At 38.4% G+C, this 21,180-nt stretch overlaps 5 protein-coding genes across 8 annotated transcripts; 4 read left to right on the forward strand and 1 right to left on the reverse strand.

The window, feature by feature from the left end:
* Positions 1 to 562: 562 nt before the first annotated feature.
* LOC127361861 (TPA-induced transmembrane protein homolog) lies at positions 563 to 5,598 on the forward strand. 2 transcript variants are annotated; one of them, XM_051396908.1, is made up of 7 exons: positions 563 to 1,100; positions 1,581 to 1,658; positions 2,070 to 2,165; positions 2,540 to 2,672; positions 2,891 to 3,051; positions 3,789 to 3,859; positions 4,006 to 5,598. In XM_051396908.1, the coding sequence occupies exons 1-7, from the start codon at positions 1,020 to 1,022 to the stop codon at positions 4,199 to 4,201; spliced, it is 816 nt and encodes a 271-aa protein (XP_051252868.1). In that variant the 5' UTR covers positions 563 to 1,019; the 3' UTR covers positions 4,202 to 5,598. The 2 variants fall into 2 exon arrangements, with proteins under 2 accessions (XP_051252868.1, XP_051252867.1); XM_051396907.1 differs by having other exon boundaries at positions 567 to 1,100; positions 2,067 to 2,165.
* A 121-nt stretch (positions 5,599 to 5,719) lies between these two features.
* guca1c (guanylate cyclase activator 1C) lies at positions 5,720 to 11,405 on the forward strand. Of its 2 annotated transcripts, XM_051396910.1 has the most exons (5): positions 5,720 to 6,985; positions 8,357 to 8,584; positions 9,107 to 9,256; positions 9,800 to 9,887; positions 10,141 to 11,405. In XM_051396910.1, exons 2-5 carry the CDS (start codon positions 8,390 to 8,392, stop codon positions 10,272 to 10,274), a joined length of 567 nt encoding a protein of 188 aa, XP_051252870.1. In that variant the 5' UTR covers positions 5,720 to 6,985; positions 8,357 to 8,389; the 3' UTR covers positions 10,275 to 11,405. The 2 variants fall into 2 exon arrangements, with proteins under 2 accessions (XP_051252870.1, XP_051252869.1); XM_051396909.1 differs by lacking the exon at positions 5,720 to 6,985 and having other exon boundaries at positions 7,409 to 8,584; positions 10,141 to 11,404.
* Positions 11,406 to 12,654: 1,249 nt separating this feature from the next.
* thrsp (thyroid hormone responsive) lies at positions 12,655 to 13,324 on the forward strand. The gene has a single exon (XM_051396914.1). It carries the CDS (start codon positions 12,738 to 12,740, stop codon positions 13,155 to 13,157), a length of 420 nt encoding a protein of 139 aa, XP_051252874.1. The 5' UTR covers positions 12,655 to 12,737; the 3' UTR covers positions 13,158 to 13,324.
* Positions 13,325 to 13,422: 98 nt separating this feature from the next.
* ndufc2 (NADH:ubiquinone oxidoreductase subunit C2) lies at positions 13,423 to 15,305 on the reverse strand. Its single transcript, XM_051396915.1, has 3 exons — positions 15,060 to 15,305; positions 13,993 to 14,136; positions 13,423 to 13,595 (listed from the first exon to the last, which is right to left on the reverse strand). The coding sequence occupies exons 1-3, from the start codon at positions 15,196 to 15,198 to the stop codon at positions 13,546 to 13,548; spliced, it is 333 nt and encodes a 110-aa protein (XP_051252875.1). The 5' UTR covers positions 15,199 to 15,305; the 3' UTR covers positions 13,423 to 13,545.
* An 80-nt stretch (positions 15,306 to 15,385) lies between these two features.
* On the forward strand, positions 15,386 to 20,648 carry rab30 (RAB30, member RAS oncogene family). 2 transcript variants are annotated; one of them, XM_051396913.1, is made up of 5 exons: positions 15,386 to 15,510; positions 17,939 to 18,037; positions 18,129 to 18,212; positions 18,307 to 18,490; positions 18,936 to 20,648. In XM_051396913.1, the coding sequence occupies exons 2-5, from the start codon at positions 17,945 to 17,947 to the stop codon at positions 19,184 to 19,186; spliced, it is 612 nt and encodes a 203-aa protein (XP_051252873.1). In that variant the 5' UTR covers positions 15,386 to 15,510; positions 17,939 to 17,944; the 3' UTR covers positions 19,187 to 20,648. The 2 variants fall into 2 exon arrangements, with proteins under 2 accessions (XP_051252873.1, XP_051252872.1); XM_051396912.1 differs by lacking the exon at positions 15,386 to 15,510 and adding an exon at positions 16,480 to 16,682.
* Positions 20,649 to 21,180: the final 532 nt, after the last annotated feature.

The following is a 21,180-nucleotide window of genomic DNA, read 5'->3' on the forward strand; positions in this document are numbered from 1 at the left end:
AAAGTTGTTTATTTTCAGGTAAAATAGCTGCATAATGTTAATTCATTCATGTTTTCAGACTTTTGTTGACCTCCACTGCTGACCATACAGAACTGCAGTACCTGCAATAATGGTATCTCTGTCCCCTGTAATTGGTAGGACTTTACCCCAAAATTGCAACTTTACTTTAATGGGCCATGTCAAGTAATTTCTTTACTGACAACCCATGTTTTTTTTTATTTATTTTTTTTACTGCAAGTTCTTTTTAAAACAGAATAAAGTAATAAAAAAAAAAAAAAACCTGGTGTAGCATCTGTATACACTATAAAAAAGGTTACTAAGATAGATAGATACTAGATAAAATACTTAATAATAATAATAAATTATAGTTAAATGATATTATTATTATTATTATTATTATATAGGCTAACTGTAAACAAGTAGACAACTATGGCTGATTTTAAAGATTTACGGTCCTCAACAGCCATAAAATACAAATACACATAGGCTACATCCTTTGGTTAAGTTAATATTTAACCACAATACAATCCTGAGCCATAAATACTCGAGGGGAGAGTTTGATCTTCAAATACCTTTGGATGGGCTACCTACAATACGAATAGAAGTCAGTGTTTAACACTTGATATTCAGCCTGATAACGTATCCTAACGGTATGTGAACCTCTGTAGCCTCCACTTACTGTGTCAAGTTGTGTCATGTTCAGGCGTCAGTGCAGTCGACGTTTCCTCCCCTGTTCCTTCACATGACGACGACGCCTTCCGACGTGGGCTGCGCCGAAACTTTGAAGGAAACTCACCTGTCAGGAAAAAGGACGAGCTTCGATAGAGAAACCAGTGACCTCGTCTCACAAACACCAACCACCTGCGAAAGGTCTGACAATGTGAACTCGCTGAGTGACCTGTTGTCTTTTTTTTTTTCCCTGGAACTGGTGACTTTTTGAACCGCATCTGGGACGTTCATGACCCCGCGGATAGTGTAGTTTCTTTTAACAAAGTTATAACTGTAAGGGACTTCCGGGTATGGAATCAAACAGCTGGAGGCGAGCCAGCATGGACAATATAGAGCTGCTGCCGGTCACGACGAATGGCAACGATGGACGGGTGAGTTAATGCGGGTGAATAAGTGAGAGATTGTTGAGCTGCCTCCCCAGTGTCAGTAAAAGTAATACTAGTCATGTTATCATACAAATAAAATGATAGTGATGATAGAGAGTGCAAATAATCAGACGCACCCTAGGCTATATACTGTATTTACTACTGTTTTCATTAAAGCCATTATTAGATTAATCACTTAGTTGACAGATAATTCATTAATGATAGCTGATTAATTTGTTTGAATCATTTTTTCCAGCAAAAATGTCAAGCATTTGTTCCCTACAGCAAGTTTTTCTCAGGTTTTCGTTGTCTTATGTGATAGTAAATGTTTGGCCTGTTGGCAGGATGAGACAAGCAATGTGACGCAACCCCTGGGGATTTTGTAAACAGTGACATTCCACAGTTTCTGCTTTTTTATAAACAGAACAACATGGAATCCTTTGCGGTGTTTCATAGTAATATTTCCCAGTATTTGCCTGCTCCTAGGTGTCAGCAAGTAATGGAGATGGTGTGCCCTCTAGGAACGCTGATGCAACAGAGAGAGATGCGTTGCTTACGGGACAGGTGAGTTTCCAGTGGAGGTTGTGTTCTTGTGTATGTTTTATATGGTTTTGTTCATGTTTACAGCGTGTTACAGAGATATACTGTATGACCATTTGTAAAAAAAAAAACAACAAAAAAACCCCCAAACAAACAAACAAACAAACAAACCTGTGGCTGTGTTTTTTAATGGAAATACACATGTTGATATTGGAATATCAGTGCCATTTTTTTCGGTCAGCAGACACGATTTGCAGACCAAAATTACAGAGATAACAATAACACAGCATTCATTTTTGATTTCTCTGGAAAACCCTGTGACAACAACTCATGTTGGTCACTTTCAGCATTCTGGGAAGTGAATGGATCAAGATGAATGATTAGATATACAGTGAAGGGAGGCAGTGACATAATGCCTGTTGTGTCTTTTAGCAGAGTACTACGAGTACTGGTCAAAATGGGCAGATGTTGCCCGATGGCAATGCAGCAGAAGCTCAAAGGGATCTGGAAAATACAGGAATTCCTCACGAGGTATGAAGACTTTTAGTAAGACATGTTAGAAATGTGTTGTCTTTCCGGCATTTCCTCTTACACTTGGAATAAAGGAAGTGTAACTTCGATGTTACCATGTGATAACTCACTTTCTTTTCCCACCCATCCCCCGACTGGACACCAGAGAGGAGAGTGCAGCTATAAATAACTTAAATGGATACCTTAATATTCAGAATTAGTTTTCTTGTTTCTCAGTGCTTGCCAGAAATTAAAAGAATACTCTTCTTGTAACTTTTTATGCTCTGTTAGTAGTTTGTCTCATTAAAGTGATACTCCATCTTAGTATCAAACTTGAACCCCCATAGACTGTAGCCATGTCTTGACAAACAAAGCCATTTCATTCATGCTTTCAGATTAGCGCCGTGAGCAGGATAAAGGGCGAGCTGAAGGAGGTCATCTTCTGGAAAGTCAGGCTATGGATGGTCATCATCTTCATCTTCCTCCTCATCTTTGCTGTGATTATAATTTCGCTGGCTGCGTGCGCAGGTAAGGTTTCATGATGAGGATTGTTGTACAATGTATAATACTAAATTTATTAAAGATACGTGCATAGACATAGACAGAGTGAGAAGTCAGGTGAATCAATTAAAATTTATTTAAATGACTGATCTGTAACAAGGCAATTTATCCTACTTTACTACTAATTTCAGTACAGCTGTTACTTTTCCAGTTGAGAGGCTTTGACCCATTTTCTCTTTGAGCAGCGTCGTACAAGGACCCGGACGAGGACTTTGACCCATCGCTGTTTAAAGTTCCTCGGTATTTCAACGGGAGCTTCCAGCTGCCAAATCTGGTCTTCACGGAGGAACTTTCCAACCTTTCCACCAATAAAAGCCAAGAACTCGCTGCTGATTTTCAAGAAAAGGTTTGGCCACTTATGAGCTATATTTCAAATAGCATGCTTAATAAATTCATCTTAATTGATTGTATTTATAACTCAATATATATACTAACTGTAGAAGATGCTTTTGTATACAGTGTTTTTTCCTTTCTTTTGCTATTGCATCAGTTGTCTCCTAGCAACCACACCTATATTAACATCATAATTAGAGAGCCGACTTGATGAATACAGTATAAATGGCTTAATATATAACAAATGTGGGAAAGATGCAAAGAAGTGAATAGTTATGTTATTTAGGCATGGTCATTTTATTTACAGTGTATTAGCACATTGCATTACAAGTAAGAAGAGTGTGCTTTACATTAGACAACATGCATTACTAAATAAATTATATGAATATGATAAATAAAATACAACAAAAACATAATATTTTAAAATGATGTAATTTTTAAAACCTTTATTGAGTCTAAGTTACTCTTGGTTTCACATTTCACACTGTAGTCTTATTTGGTGTAGTGAAGTACATGTCAACTTTCTCAACAAAGACAGTAATACCACAAGCTTCACAAAACAAAAACATGTTCATAGCTGCTGCCGTCAAGAGATGAAAGCACCCTGTAGCTGATTTCAGCTCATACATTTCAGTGAAACGCCCTCAACAGCAGAGTAGGGCTCACAGTGAAGTGAAAGTAAGCCTCAGCCAAAAACATGCATTTTACTTTCATTGTTTGCTTTTGCATGCCTCATCCTGCCACATCCAGCTGGCTGACCTTTACAGATCCTCCCCTGCTCTGGGAAGATACTTCTCCAAAGCTGAGATCTCTGCTTTCAGGTAAACGCACATCACACTCAGTGGCTTTAGACTACATTTCTCACCACTGCTACATAAAACCACAAAATGTAGCCCATTTGTCATTTGTACATTTTACAAGGGAAAATGTGTTGAGCTACAGAACTTCTGTTTTACTCTCCCCACAGAAACGGTTCAGTCATTGCTGACTATCAGCTGACATTTCTCATGCCTGAAGAAGAGCAGGATCAGTTGAGAAACTTTACTCTGAGCCGGGAAATGGTGTACAACGTGTTCAGACAGTTCCTGTACGACCAGGAGCCAGATGAGTCAAAGCCGATGTACATAGATCCAGTTTCGCTGATCATGTTTTTAACACACTAATGCCAAACGTTCTCAAACAGATAGGACATCTGTATCTTGCTTTCTTTGTCATTTAAGACACTCCTCTCACAGTGTGTGGGTTTTTGTAACATATGATTCGTCACACTTCTGTGTGATTCTCCCATGAGTCTGTGGAAATGTTGCATGATGCATCTTTACTGCAGAAGCATGCATAACCACAGCCCCACAAACCCACAGTGACTGTAGGTCATATTGATGGTCTCATTGTGTGCTTTGTTCAACAAGCTTTTAAGACGGCGCCTAATTAAACCAATCAACAGTGCAGGACTTGTCAGGTAAAATTGACGTCTGCCTACTGTCAGAGTGAGTGGTTTAACTCCCAAGAGATTGGCAGCAAGAATCTGGGCTTCTGAAATATATATTTTTTATCTTGTGTTTTTTATTTTATTGTGTATTACTGTGCCTTCTTTAACTGCAGGTGTATTAAGTGTAAGAGTATTGGTATATATGTATGTGCTGTAATTATTTATATTCATTCCCTGACCATCACTGTAATTCGTTTTTGTAAAATATACTGTATGACCATTTGTAAAAAAAACAACAACAAAAAACCCCCAAACAAACAAACAAACAAATCTGTGGCTGTGTTTTTTAATGGAAATACACATGTTGATTTGTATATCCGTGCCATTTTCTTCGGTCAGCAGACACGATTTGCAAACCAAAATTCATTAACTGTAAAATATTTGCCTCGAGAGCAACAGACATTGCAGGAGCTTTAGAGAACTGTGCAGGGAAATTAGCCTGCAATCATTTTGTAAGTGTAGGCTATACAAGCCTATATACAACTATATATGTTATACACAAAGAATCCATACTTTGTACAGTACATTTGTTTGTTGTGGTTGTTCCATATATACATATATATATATATATATATACAACAGGACTCAGCTTTTGCCTTCTTTAACCTTCTGTATTTCTAATCATAGGGTTTAACAGTAGAGGGAGTGCCTGTCCAACATGCAAATGAACAGTAAATGTTTTTTTGTCTACAGGTTGTTGCATTTAATAGCACAGGTGTTGTATAACATTTCTATAAACTCAGTATGTCAGATTGCAGTCTGTTTCCTGGCAGCTATCGTGTCAACATGTCTGTCCTCCAGTAAGATCACAGTTGTGATTAATGACCATGCCAAATATTAACAGTCACTCTTCCACCAGATGGTTATTAATTAGCCGTCACTTCAGCTGGTTGCACTTGGTGAGACTTGATGGAAAGATTTGACGCTTGAGCCGACAATAATTGCCAAGTAGAGTTTTTTTTATCAGTTCATTTTTGTGGTGAGAATACAACTGATTAAGGTTGTAAGTAATGGTTTGATTAAAATAATCATGGAAGATACAATAACAAATAAAGTATATTTTTGCAGCTACGGTATTTGTCATTGCTGAAACTGCAGTTCCTGTGTTTTTACAGTAATTTAGTCACAGTATAACTTTAGAGTCAGTCATTTTACAGTGGACTTTTGTTTTGTTTTACTGGAAGACAATATGAGAGAAGGTAGATTTAACCCCACAACCAGCTGAGTTTTAGGGTTGTGAGTTACAATCCCTTTTAAAATGAAATTTTTGTCATTTTTAAGTTTTTTCTGCCAGGGAAATGCATTTTCACGTGCAGTTCTCAAACGTCCTCGCTGCATGATGGTCACGTGCTGGTCAAAAGGTCAAGTTTAAACAGCAGTGGGACCTAAGAGATTTCAACAGCTTATTACTGTACATAAAACAAAATCACTCCAGCTGCTCTTTGAAACCCTCAAATATTGCATGATAGAAGATAAACAAGAATAAACCTGCACTTGGATGTGTTGATTCGGACTGGACAACATTAGTTGACTTAAGCTGCTTTTTAGTGTATTTAGGGCTCAGGGAAGTCTTTTTCTGTCTTTTCTGCAAGTAAACACGATTCTTAATCTGTTGGCAGCAGCGATCATGTGCCATGGCACAGGGCAGCAGCATGGATCCTGGTTGTGTATACCTTATAAGCTAAATACTAGCTGTCTGTGGTGTCTGTAGCCACTGGTGGTCCATTTCCTCAGACCTATTTGGAGAATTGTCAGTCGTCTAAAACCAGATTTACTATAATAAGCATTTTGAGCTTTGATTGTCTGATTGGTTTAATCAACACTTCACTACTCACAGGCCTTTATCGCGCCCATAATCCTCTAAGGTCAGCCTTCAGTCAACAGTGCTGGTTAAACCTGTATTTATCCGGTCTGGCGTGTCTGTGCAAAGGTTTTATATATCTTTATTGACTCAAACGGTCAGAGGTAAAATCTACTCTAAATGCCATATGTATAAAGCTTGAAAAATGCTTTGTTATTTCAGGGTCTATAGGAACAGTTTTAATTTCACAACATTAATGGCCCGCCTCCCTGCATGTTGATATCACACAGTTATTTTGACCTGGTTTTGGGAACTAAGGCAGGAATGGGGTGAAAATGATTTAAATCTTTGCAAATGTTAGATAATGTTACAAGGCAAGGGGATTTGTTTGTATATAGAAGATTTCATTACAGGTAAACTCAATGTGCTGTACAATGTGCATTCAGCAACAAATCATATTATAGTAAAAGAAATACAAGAATAATAACACTGACAACCACCCGCCCTGCAAAAGACATCCACATCCACAGACAAACACACACACACACACACACACACACCCACCCACACACCGGGTCTGGATCCTATTCTAGGTACAATTAGAACACCGCAACCTGCTGACCGGAGAGGTTTGACTGGACTGTAGTCACTGAGCAGGTAAAAAATTTACTGTGTGTAAAAAAGTTAATTTTTAATTCCTTCATGTATGTGTTTTTCTTTCCAAGGTACAGTATGATCCGGTTATTGCTTACACTGTTACTGACTTGTTAACATACCAGGAAAACTAAGTGCAACATGCTTAGAGCAGGGGTTCCCAAACGTTTACATGCCAAGGCCTCCTAGCATTATCTTACAGCCGGGGCCCTCCTTTTGCAAGATGAAAGATTAAGTATGTTTTGACTAGAAGGCAATAAGAAAGATGGGCATGGAAAATAAGATTTCAATATCTTAAATATTATTATATTTATAATCATTATTCTAAATAATATTTTATAGTAATAGACATTATATAATAATAATTTGCTGAAGCAAAACTTTTTTGTGGTTCTAGCTTTTATGTAATCTTTTGTCCCAGACTCTCCTGCAGCCTGTCTGACCTGAGCACCAGCAGCAACCTTAATAAATACTGTATTAAGCAATAAAAACTGTAACATTTGGGCTCCTTTACATCTTTAAAGCGCATACGCCATTCTTTAAACCAGAGTAACACTAGAAATGACTTCAGTATTTATAAGCACAAAATGTGAAAAAATCTAAAATTAATAGCTTTTAAATGTTACATGTTTCTTATACCCATACTATGTATGACTTTATTTCTAATAATAACTTTCATGTGATGTCTCATTAGGGGCTTCATGTGTTACTTGTAGTTTAAAAATATCCCCTAGTCTGTTCATGTTTAAAAAGAGGATAAGTTGTTTCCGAGAGGAATCTCCTTGGTTAATTCCTTGAGGAATGCCGGATGTGTGAGTGGGTGCACAGCTATGTGGGTAAATTTAGATTATTTATTAATTTGCACACCTTAAGGTTTGTGACTATGTAGGTGAGAAAACAAAATAATGGTAATATCTCACTGAAGGGTAAAGTAAAAACTGTACCAAAAAAAAGAAGAAAAGAAAATGAAAAAAGCAAAACATACTGGAATAGAAATATGGGAAAATCAAAAAAAGAAATACAACTTTGTCCTCCAGCTCTATGGTAGATGTGGACCATCATGTCTTCAATTAAACCCTGTATTACTCTAAGAGCCAAGACTTTAAACCTGAGGGGGCTTCCCTCGTTGCACATGAGAGTCCCATCTCCCAGAATATTAGCAACCAGCCCCACTGCAGCCAAAGAGCATGCAATGTCCTGAGGTTCTTGGAAGACTTCTGCTATTATCCCATTAAAGGGTTATCTCTGCTTTGGGCTGTCCAAGGACTTAAAGATTAAGGTGGTCGTTGCATGAGTTCTCAGTCAGTCCTCGTTGCTGCCTGTGCTCTGTATGCACACTTTACACTCTCCTCCTTCTTCACTGGCTCTCTGCAGGATTCTGGGCAAAATCAAAACTCTGGAGGAATAATGGGCGCCAACTTCTCCAGCCTGGATGATATCCTGGAGGAGGACATGCACCACTGGTACACCAAATTCATGAAGGAGTCGCCTTCAGGGCTCATAACGCTCTTTGAGCTCAAGACTATGCTTGAAATGAACGGTATGACAGAGGAGGCTAGCAGCTATGTGGACCAGGTCTTTTTCACCTTTGACATGGATGGGGTAAGGAAACACCAACAATAGATTTCTCCTTCCCTGTTCAGGAAAAATAATAGATTGTGTGGTTCCCTCAAAAGTCTTCTCAGTCTGGTAACAAATTGCCAACTTATGAGACAGTTGCACGGTGTATTCCCGATGCATGCACCTTGTTGAAAAAAATCGAATCAGGTCTCTAGTATCATTCCAAACTTGGCAGTGGGAAATACGATGCTCGCTGCATTATTTCAAATGGTTTTACAAGAAGAGTGTAACATTTTAAAAGGACTGTTCAGAGATTACAGAGATCTCTGATGTTTTAAGAGGGATCAACTCAGGTTAAACTATTCTCTACTCTGCGAGTCCTGAACTCTTTCACAACGCTTAGGACAAAAGGTCATAAATTGTACATTAGAAGTACACAACCCTGTATAGCATGATAAAATGCAAAATTATGCAATTGTTATTTTGAAAATTTGAAATAATAAATCTTGGTGGATGGATTCATAGTCTTTTCCCTAACTCTATCTTTTCTGTGCCCTTTTGCAGGATGGCTATATAGACTTTGTTGAATACATTGCAGCAATAAGTTTATTACTGAAAGGAGAAATTAACCAGAAACTAAAGTGGTACTTCAAACTCTTTGATCAAGACGGAAATGGGAAAATCGACAAGGACGAAATGGAGACTATATTTAAGGTGCATTATATTTTCTTTGAATGTTTTATTATTTGAGTTTTACAGAACTAAGGAAGTGAGCAGCACATAGTTTCCTGAATCACAATGCTTAGCTGCTCTACTCTGAAAGAGTAGAAATGGGTTTAAATGGCAATGAACTGGGCATGACACCTAATCCAGGGGGCTTCTTATCTAACCACAAGTCTAAATATGGCCCTGCCTGCAACCTAATTCACTCACTACAGATGTTATACAGTAATCACCCTACTGATTACATGACACATATTCAACTTGTCAACATTATACATATAACTGTATACTGTTCAGGTTGCTATATATCATGGTTGTAGTAGAAGTAATAGCAGTAGTGCTATAGATAGGAGTGGGTGTAGTAGAACCAGTATACAGTTGTCTTTTTAAAATATTATTAGTTTTACATACATCCATTACTTATTAATGCATTCAGTAGTTGAATGAGAAAAGGCACTGCGATTTATTTAGATGGCATTTAGATTTTCAATTGTTTGTTTAACTAACAATTAACTGTGTTCACTCTTCGATCAGGCTATTCAAGATATCACCAGAAGTTACGACATCCCTCCAGATGACATTGTGACTCTCATATATGAGAAGATTGATGTCAATGGAGAAGGTAAGGATCATCTTATCAATCCAGGACTAATGTAACAATATAATGATTTATCAGCTCTGAAAATAACAGTGCTCTTGGTTAGAAATAATGTCACCATGAGCTGTGTAGACCAGTGAAATATTGCATTAATATGAAGAATCAATAAACACTATAGTGAAATTTCCTAGTATAGGATTTGTTATTTTCAAACAATAACCTCCATTATGACTATTAAAAATGTGTAGATTTCAATCTTTGCTACTTGTCTCCTCAGGTGAGCTGACATTAGAGGAGTTCATCAGTGGAGCAAAGGATCATCCCGACATCATGGATATGCTCACCAAAATGATGGATCTTACCAAGGTCCTGGAAATCATTGTCAGAGGTCAACGGAAGAAAGCTGAATGAGTGATCAACAAGCTGGATTGTGTGGAAAATCATTTTTTTGTGGATTTTCAGAATATTGAGGAGTGTATGTGCTTGACTGGTGAAGAGCAGAGTCCCATCTCAAACTGCACAGAATGAACTGAATGAACTGACTGAGCAGTCCCATGAAGATATGAACTCTGTGTATGACGCCTGAGGAAAGCAAAGAATTTGTCCTCCTCCCTCTGCTTGTGCTCTCACATTACTTGGCCCTTCAGTTTTGTTAAGGTTTACAACACTTCAAATCACTTTGATTTACTTAATAAACAGCTTAATGAGCTGGAAATATTGTATGGGACTTTTAGTTTGCAGAACTGTCAGGCACAACGTGAAAAGCAGAGTGGGTTACTTCATCCCTAGTCAGGAAGTAGGCTGTGGGTGTAAGCCTGCCATTGACCTACTAGAGGCACCATCACTCCATCTTGGGCTTAGCGCTGCCCAATATGATGTGATTGGTTTAAAGAAATACAAACACACCAGACAATTTTTCCCCTATGCCAGAATGATAATGGGTTCAGCCAGACCTTTCTCCAACACTGGCACAGCGCTAAAACTAAGTGTGGAGATAGGTCTGGTTATGCAAGACTACTTCATCCCAAAATGACTTAAACAGCTTTGGAATCATCTCTTATTCATTTGAAAATATTAATTTATTTACTGAATTCACATTTGAATATGTATTAGTCATGTTAAAGACAACTGCCAAACTCTTTGGGAATTTCTTACAAAATTTTATTACAGAAGTTCAATTCCTATGCCATCTATGTAATTATTACAATATTTGGTTGTCGACATGTTAACACTCAATGGTTATCGTCTAAGACACTCAGTGAGATTGTTTGTTCTTTGTTTTATAAGGTTGTTCTTGTAAAATGTGCATGAAAACTACACTGTTGCTTGTAGAAAAACTGAATGCTAAATGAATATCCATGTAGTAACTGAATGTAAAAATATGTGACGTGAAATGTAATGTTCTACTAGGATTTACAATAATTAAGGTTACAATGTTGCCTTAAAAATCAATACAATGTTTTTGTTAAAAACTGTTTCTTTCCTTTTGAAGAAAATAATCTGGCAGTCTACTGTATATAGCTTTCATTTTAACATGCAGGGGGATAGAAATTCTTGATGTGATTTGCACACATTGCACAAACTGGATTATTTTTTCTTGAATATGTTTACTATATGGTTATGCATGGTGCAAATAGTGGAATTTTAAACATCATCAAATCAGGTCAGATCAGTCAGAAAAGATATTTTAAAAAAGTTATGTAACAGAGTAATATCACATATAGCACGTGGAAGCATTATCTCTTGTGGGTTAATCAGTAACTGATGAATGCACAGTTTAGACCCCTGACCACTGAAAGAGCTCAGAGGCACCATCTTGTGAGCATAAGAGCCCAAGTGACCCAACCCTGTGTTCAATTATACTGCATATGTGCAGGACAGATAGAGAAATGCAATTTCAACTTTCATATTTCATGGGGGTAACAACTTTGTTGATACATTTCATTCCTTTATTGACTTATAGTCCAAAGAGAGGGACAGCATGCTTAAAGACACTGTTCTGTTAAGCAGACAAAAGGATACAAAGATTTCATCTGGATCCTGATAATCCAGTGTGAGCGTCCTTAATTTTTGTGATCATATCAGATGATAGATATAGATAGATATATACTTTATTAATCCGCTATTGGGGAAATTCTTTTTTTCAATCTTTTATTTTTACACACACACAGGCTTCTTGGGGTTAGGTTGCCTTGCTCAAGGGCACCTCAGCAGTGCACAGGCGGTGAAACTGGCACCTCTCCAGCTACCAGTCCACACTCCATATTTTAGTCTGTGGGATTTGAACCAGCAACCCTCCGGTTCCCAAGCCAAGTCCCTACACACCGCCCCTCATACATTAGGATCATATCAGGTCCATAATGAATCTTAATGTTCATATTCCCTTTTGTCTTTGCAATACTATGTGGAAAACAGACATCAGCAGAGCCAGGGGTTCAAGTGCATAAGATAACCTGCAAATCTAAACACAGCTGACCTTGGTATAACACTATGGTTCATTCCTCAGTTCATTTCCAAATTAATCAATATCAAACCACGATATCCCTTTATACAGAGGTCATTTAAACATAATTGTCTGTCCTGGTTAATAATTTGACAGCGGTTCATTTTGGTTTACACTGGTTTTGACATTGTTATGACCTCAGAGAAACAGCAGGTTGTGTAAATCAAATAAAGATAAGGCTTTGACTCCACATAGCACTCAAAACGTTCCTAAATCTATCGGATGATTCAATTGCATAACTGCCGTGATCAACCCACCTGTGCTCATCATATAAATTGACCACAATCTGCTCTCATGGCTTTGCACTGCACACTGCTTCCTACTGTCAGCCACCACAGCACAGGAACAGTCGACCACATCCAACTGGAACCATGCAGTCTGCCGAGGCCAAATTCAACAGAAACAGCCTGCTCTTGGCTCTGAGACAATACAGCTCAGTTGTGAGGGACATGGAGCAGACCATTCTGCTGCCGAGCCTGCTGCGAGACGTGCCCTCCGATCAGGTATGGGACTGTGACTCAGCAGAGGAGTCCTGCAGTGACCTGTATGGCAACTACGAGATGCTCAAGGCCATTAGAAACACAATGGAGAGCGGCCTGGTTTACCTGGATGACCACCAGACCAAGAGCAACACTGCGCCCAACAAGAACATGGAGCCTCTCTTGGATACGGATCCTGAAGCTCTCTTCCGCTTCCACCTGACAGGACTGTTTTCTGTGATGAGTGACCTCACCAAGAAGACTCAGAGCCTTACTGAGAAATATATGGACATCATTGGAGTTGCAAATTAGAAAACACGCAAGCTATGTGGACATCGAGAAGAACATCAGGTGTTTTTGAAAATGCTGTATACGTAACAAAGTCGCCTGAACATCTCAAGTGTTTGAACAGTTTACATTCAGTGACCCTAAGCTTCTAACTTAATTAGTAAGGAATAAACATGCATTTCCCAAACTGATTAATTCAGTCTCTTCTTGATTTATGTCCAAATGCACAACCTTAAAGAGAGTCATGCTTATTGTTTTGACTCATCAGGAACATTTCACTCAGAAAATGTTGGATTTGGGTATTTTCTTTATTTACATATCTATATTTCACAATAAGACCACTAAAGACAGGTGGTAGTCTGCAAATGTTTTCTCTCTTCCTCACTCTTCCGTCTTCCAACAGCCACGACACTTAGCGTACAGGATAGAAGGGCATGACAATCTCTGCGAATGTCTTTTTTTCTGGTGAGATAAAAGAAACAGAAACAATTTGATATCACACACACACATGGGTCACCATGTTTTAAATCCCTCTGTGAAGACTTAAGAATGTCCTATTGTACAAACACTGCAAGTTATGGCCCAAACCACTCTGCATGGGGTTTCATACCCTCATACTGACCATGTTTTTAAAATGTTGGTCTGTTATTAGCATATGATTGCAGTTAGTGGTGGTAAAATGAATGAAGAATACATTAATAAACATAGAATAACATGTAACAAAAACAAAAAACAAATCCACCAGATGACTATCACACCACAAATGTTCATCTCTCTCTCTCTCTCTCTCTATACACACAAGCAAAGCAGTGTTGGTTTGTCGTGTCTGTTAGAGCAAAGACAATGAACATTCACTTACCCTTGGCTGGAAATTCCTCTGGGTGGAGTTTGATATACCCATTCATTTCTCTATCATGCTTGGCATAAATGTAATTTTCATATTTTGTAAGGTGGTAGCCGATGAACCAGCCAACTGTTGCCATCAGGACTTGTCGATGAACACCTAAAAAAGGAACATAGCACAAACAAAGCAACACTATAATATGAACTTTGCACTAGGGCTGCACAATTAATCGGAACATTATTAAAATTGCAATATGGCCAAGTGCAATGTGCAAATCACGAGAGCTGTAATGTTTTGATAAAAGTGTGACAAAACAGCATTATAATGAATTACTGTAGTGCTGCAGAGGTTCCCTATACAACAAATCTTGTTCTCCAGATTTACAGACCCCCCCACAAATTTCACATCATCGTGTTTTTAATTGTTTCATTTTTTAGTGAAAATGTAATTTGTGATACAAAAATGATCATTCCCACATAACTGTGAATCGCAATATGTCAAAAATAATCACAATATGATGTTTTTACAATATCATACAGCCCTACTTTGCACTAAAAGCACAAATAAAGGCTTTCATTGTGCTAATGTGGAACCAGTTCAGTTTCATGTCTTTTTTACTAAAGCTACCTGGTACTGACATTAAATCCAATACCAATCTAGAACAAAGAAATAAACAACGCATAAGTAAACTTCATCAGATGAAGTGCACAACTTGAATCAAGCTCTGAAACTAAAAAACAAGCACCAAAAGTCAGACCCTAGAAAGGTTGCTGGGTGAGTTTGTCGTCCATTTAGTAAATACGAAACGACGAATATTAATATTATCACCCACCTATCACTGTTCTATGTCTGTCTGCAGGAGCTTGTAAACTATTTAACAGGTTTTATTTAGTTCATTTGAGTCCAGTAACGTTAACCACACACATTCAGCTATCACAACAAGTCCCTGCTCCGCTTTGACATAAAGCACGTTACCTCTTAATGCAACATGTCGGGTCAGGTCAGGTTTTTTTTGGGGCGTTTTAGGATGAAATGTTGTCTACGCTTGAGAGGAAGAGAGACAGCTAACAAACAATGCTAACCTGCTTTTAGCGGCGGCCTGTGGTTGACGGCATTATGGAGCATCGCGCTGCACCAGCCCACACCGGCCAGCCACACCGAGCACCGGTTGACGACTCCCGGGGGAGGGAGACACTTCCCCTCGTCTGGTAGGAACACCATGGCGAGAAATCACCCGTTCAATTTGGAAATTTAACTGACCTCCTCCTGGCCGCCTGCGTTTCCTTCTCCGCTATCACCTCTCGTAGGAAGTCAAGGGCACTGCGTGCAACCGAATGTAATGTCCGGGCACGACAAATGAAAACCGCTTCAGTTCCGTTTATTCTGTTTCCTAGCAACCGACTGCAGACGGTAAAACTTTACAAAATGTGATTAACGTACTTTGGATCACGTTAGTCACATTTATTTGATTTTGTTATCGCTATAAAGGCATACGCATAACACTCTTATGCGAGCACGTTAAAGACGGTCGAGGTAAGGATTAGTTTCTATAACTTTAGCTCATTTTTAGTAACGTTAGTTATTACTATCACCGTGGTAACGCCAGCAGTAGTGGCGTTATAGAAATAAAAGCACTACGAGCTATAATATGTTTAATATGTTTATGTCCCTTGTGTCTTTGTAACAGTCATAATAAACTTAGAAAAGCTGCAAAATGCCGGTATGATGCTTTAATAATGTTAAGTAAACCATTCTATTATATAGCAAGTTGTGAGCTGATCAGTTGTGAGCTTATCTGTCATCACATTGCACATTTATTCATGTTTTTTTTTTTTATACAGCTGACAGATTAATACAGTTACAGGATTAAAAAAAAAAGGTATTCTCTTTGAAATGCAGTGGAATAAATGCATAACATTTAACAACAGAGGAATACTTAAAGCTGCAGTAGGTTTTTAGTTTTTTTTTTTTTTACATATATGCTTTAACTTTCACTATATCCTGATCCTGACAGTAGTTACATGAGACCGATAAAAAATCTGGTTCCTCTGGCTCCTCCTGATGCTCCTAATGGTATTTTACAAGAATCCACCGAGCCTAAAAAAAACAACCAATTAGCTCTGAGAAAGATATAAAGACGCTTTGGGCTGAAAGCCTGAAGATAATTGATTGTTTGGTCTGTAGCCTATGTGATGCCCTGGGAATGAGACTGAACAATCAGCTTTCTCTCTCTGCTCTGATTGGTTGTTTTTGTTCAGGCCCAGTGAATTCTTGCAAATGCCATTAGGAGCAGTAGAAGGAGCCAGAGAAACCAGATTTTTTTTTCTTCAAATAGATAATCTCTCTCATGTTTAAAATCACAGGACATAAAAAAAATATATACTTTTATATATATATATAAAAAAAAAAAAAAAATGTCATGCTGCAGCTTTAAGTTACAGCTCCTCAGAATTACACTGAAGTGTATTAGTTACTTTGCATGTGAGCTGATGACATCATTGAGTGCAGTCCTCCTCCTCCTCCTCTTCCTCCTCCACCAGACAGGCTGCTGCTGAGAGAGCTGCTGAGGAGGATACACACACACACACACACACACACACACAGCCAGAGGAATTATGCCCTGCCCAGCTGTGGCTTTGCCTGTTTGATGAGGTGACCTATGCATACTAAGTGATCCTAAGTCCGGGGATATCCCCGTGTTTTTGGTAAGTGCAAACTATTTCCAGGGTCGATGCGCAGGGCTCATTGAGATGTTGTCTCCCCTGCATCTGCAGATAGTGCCAAAATGGCTAGAGTCACACGGTAGCAGCTAGTTGCTACTGTTGCTAGCTTCGCCCCTTAATGGCTTTCAACTCAGGCTGAAAATGAAACAGCATAAGGAGGGAAAATGTGGCGATAACTCGGGTTGAGTCTGTGCACAAGGCTACAGTGTTACTCTGCGGTACACGACGGGGTAAAAAAAAAAAAGATGGGAGGAGGAAATGCGACACAGAGACATTTTCATTTATTCTCAAGCGAGAAAAAGCCCTCACGTATGGTTCATTGTGTCATGGTTGACATTCAGTGATTCACGTCGCCTTAAAAATCAACAGTTTGATTTCTTGAAATGTTTTTTTTTTATTATTTTACAATGAGATATTTAGTTTTCACGCAGGTACAGGCCCCCGCTCACAGTGCTGGTGGCGGAGCAGATGTAACGGTACGGCGGATAAAGCTGAAGCTGTATGTGTTACCATCCCTGTGTGGACAAACAGAGACCCGTTAGTTACAACCTATGTGCTTAATGTTGCGGATTATTCACTCAGCAACAGTGTTTGGAGCCTTCGTGTCTTTATTATCCCCTAAAAGTGATGCAAGGGCCCCTAAAAACTGCGCTAGGCAAAAACATAATGAGGAATCTCACGTTGTGCACGTTTCATATGATGTAAAGGTGGAGAAGAGAAATAGAAACATTTCCTCTGTTTTTCTGTGTGGTTGTTCTCAAAGTTCAAACTGTGCTCAGTGTTTGAAGCCTTAATGTAAATATATAATAATATGTCAAAATACAATTTGATAAAATGTGTATTTTATGAGTTATATTAGTTAGGGTTAGATACGGAGGTGTAACTACAACATTAATAGCAATTTTATTAAAACTCTGACTTTGAGGAGCAGAGACCTTTTTTTTTTTTGAGTGAGTGGTTCACAAAATGGACATTTATTTGTATCATTCAGTGCTCATTCTCTGCAGATCGGAACCAGGTCGTATTTAGCTCACAATTCCTCTGATTTGTGTTAGTGAAAGATTATTGAGGTCAAATGTCAGCTGTGATCTCTCCAGAGGATCCCGGCCTGTAGAATTGTGGCCGTAGCCCCTCAACATGTGCTGGAAGACAACTGTGTTAACTTAAGTCAAATGCAGTGATTTAATGTTAATGCATTTACTTATCACCCATTTCTTTTGTTCCTTTATTTCTCACAGTTTAGCATGAGCATGGAAGATTATGACTACCTGTTCAAAATAGTTCTGATAGGAAATGCTGGAGTTGGGAAGACATGTCTTGTCCGGCGCTTTACTCAGGTTTGTATAAGTCTGAGCTTATGTGTTTGGAAATAATTATTGAATTAAAGAGTGTTAGTGTATTAGACTGTGTATTCTCTCTTTATTTTAGGGCCTTTTCCCACCTGGACAAGGGGCTACTATTGGAGTAGATTTCATGATTAAAACAGTGGAAATCAAAGGGGAAAAGGTCAAGGTACACAAAGATTAAATAAAAAAAAAAAAATCTAAAATCAGATGCTAAGATATGATTTGTAATAGTTGCTCACTTCAAATCTTGTGTTTTCCAGCTGCAGATATGGGACACGGCTGGACAGGAGAGATTTCGCTCCATTACTCAGAGTTATTACCGTAGTGCCAACGCCCTCATTCTTACGTATGACATTACCTGTGAGGACTCCTTCAGGTGCCTTCCAGAGTGGCTGAGGGAGATTGAGCAGTATGCCAACAACCAAGTGGTGACTATATTAGTCGGTAAGACGCTTTACATTGTACTTTAATAACCGCTGGACCTCTTTAATCATCAGGCTCATTGTTCATTGTGAGAAAACTGAGAATATTAATAATAAGACGTGCGCTATATTTTACTGGAACTGGCCTGGTTTTTCCGAAGCCTACTTAAATGTGAATTGCCCAGCTGATATAGATCTGAATAGATTTGCAGAGGCCAGTTTTGTCTTTCATTGCATGATTTCTTTTACATTTTTGTCACTCCTAAGGAAAGAAATCATTTTTGTCTGTAATAAAAAGCTCACATGCTGTCTTTGCTTTCATCCATCCCACACATGCATGCACACAGGTACACCTCCACTTCCATCTGTCTTATCCTCACCCACACACTACTGTTCAGACTGTGATGTAAGTAGCCACATTCTTACCACTTGCGTATGTTGACAGATGAATGCTATATGTGTTACAGGTAATAAAATAGACCTGGCGGAGAAGAGAGAGGTTCTCAGACAGAGGGCCGAAGACTTCGCTGAGGCTCAGAGCATGCTGTATCTCGAGACCTCGGCCAAAGAGTCCGACAATGTTGAGAAACTTTTCCTCGACCTGGCCTGCGAACTCATTCGAGAGGCCAAGCAGAACAAGCTGGATAACAATGACACTGCCCCAATGCCCGGCGAGGGTAAAACCATCAGTTACTTGAGCTGCTGCAGCCTCAATTAGAGAGAGCTCAGCCTTCTGGCCGTGGTAACTCAGTAGCCATTGACTGTAGAGGGCAGATGGCCGAGCCCCAATGCCTCCGTCCCTCCAAGATGGCATAAAGCCACTTCTTAGTCCCGTCATTTCTAGTCCCATGCCTTTTTTAAGCTGTACAAGGGGGTTAGTCAACTTTAGTTTGGCCTTCCAGGAACAAGCATTTTAAGATGCTGCCATGATGGAGAATATTGTCCTCGATGCAGGATATAAAGTATGTTGCCTGATACACCCAGGAATCTGAGTAGGGCTCCATTTTGTCCCCTTCATGGTGAAATGGCAGAATCTTTCTGTTGGATTTTCATTAAACATCAATATTCACCAGCAGTATTACGTGAGTAAAAAGTACTACCAGGTATTTTGTTACAGATTCCTCATTGCTGACAACAAGTGTCACGATCATTGGAGGTTATCAGTAAATGGTAACAATATGTTTACATACAGTACAGTTACCAAGTCTGATGATCAAGTTGCAAAAAAAGCTCTGCAAACTTACCCTAAAATCTGTTGCACAATCATCCATTTCCCACTAATTGTTTTCTGCTCTGAAAATTGCATACAACTTTATTAACTTTTCATAATCTCATTTATGAGTAGTTATTTGCACCTGTCATTACAAACTGTGAAATATTTGTTCCCAATAGAAGATTTGTACCTGCTGCTAAAATATGTTTTTATGTCAAATAACGTAAACCGAGTATAAATACTACATTGAAACAGTATTCTGTGACGCCATTGTTTTGATTTTGCATACTCGCAGTGCTTGCAATTAGTCGGTTGTTATAGTATGAAGCAGTTGGAAAAGCCTCAGATATTGTCATCAGTAGAAATTATAAACAGTCTAATCAATTGACTTTTTTTATTTACTGTCAGCTGTTTCTTTTATCCATAGACGTGAATATTTCTGCCTTTGTTGTTGCTGCCTAGCCATGAAATTGTATCACTTTTTATTTGTTTGAAGGGGTATGTTCATGTAGTTTCGTATATGACTTGTTGTACTTCATATGCTTTTATTGTGAAAGGTCTTGATTGTCCAGCATGTTTTGCCATAATTTGTAGTGTCTAACTTTATCTTTCATATATTTGCCATAACTGTAATGTACTGTATTGCACAATGCCATATACTGCACACTTATTTTTATTGTAACATTTTGTGTTTTGTTGTACAAACTTGTAGTACATCTTGGCACTTTGCTTTTATACTTTTTATTTCTCAGTAATCCCTTTGTACAACTGGCGAGCATTTTGTTTTGCCTTTTACCTTAGATTTAACAGCAGTTACTTATTGGTGATCCTTTGCATCTTCTTGTCAACACAAAGGATATGGGAAATACAAAGGAAAACACTATTGGGATGTTGTGCTTCTTTTCCTTTATGTGTACAAATTAATCCCTGAAAACTACTCTGTATAACATTAAATAATTACACTAAATATCTTACATTTGTCATGTTATTATTGCTTTTTAGCCTGTAAGTATGCACTAATGGCTGCCTTAAAGCTTGTGGAGGTGGTGATGTAAAAACACAAATGTTTCGTGCCATCTACTGGTCACAGCTCGTAACTACATGTCTGTTTTTAAGTATTATTTTGAAAGTCTCCACCGGACATTTCAGTATGTCGCTTGCTTCAGCGATTGTTTGGGAGCGAAAAAAAAAAGCTGTTTTGATTTATTTTGGCATTACCCAAATATAAAAAAAAAACATATTATAAAAATAAATGATTTAAGGTTTTATCTTGCTGTTGGTTAGTCTGCTGGAAGATGGACCAGAGAAGGACACAGTGTGTACATGACTCATTTTATTATAATGGCCATATTCCACATCCATATACGTACATTTACAGGCAGGAAGCTTTGGTACCTTCAGCAGGGAGTTTTATTTATTTATTTATTCATTCATTCAATTAGAAACTCTGTGAAACAAAAAGCACTTAAAACTATAGTTTGTACTGTGTTACTATTAGT

Source organism: Dicentrarchus labrax, unplaced genomic scaffold (genome assembly GCF_905237075.1).
Source record: "Dicentrarchus labrax unplaced genomic scaffold, dlabrax2021, whole genome shotgun sequence".
Lineage (NCBI taxonomy): Eukaryota > Metazoa > Chordata > Actinopteri > Moronidae > Dicentrarchus > Dicentrarchus labrax.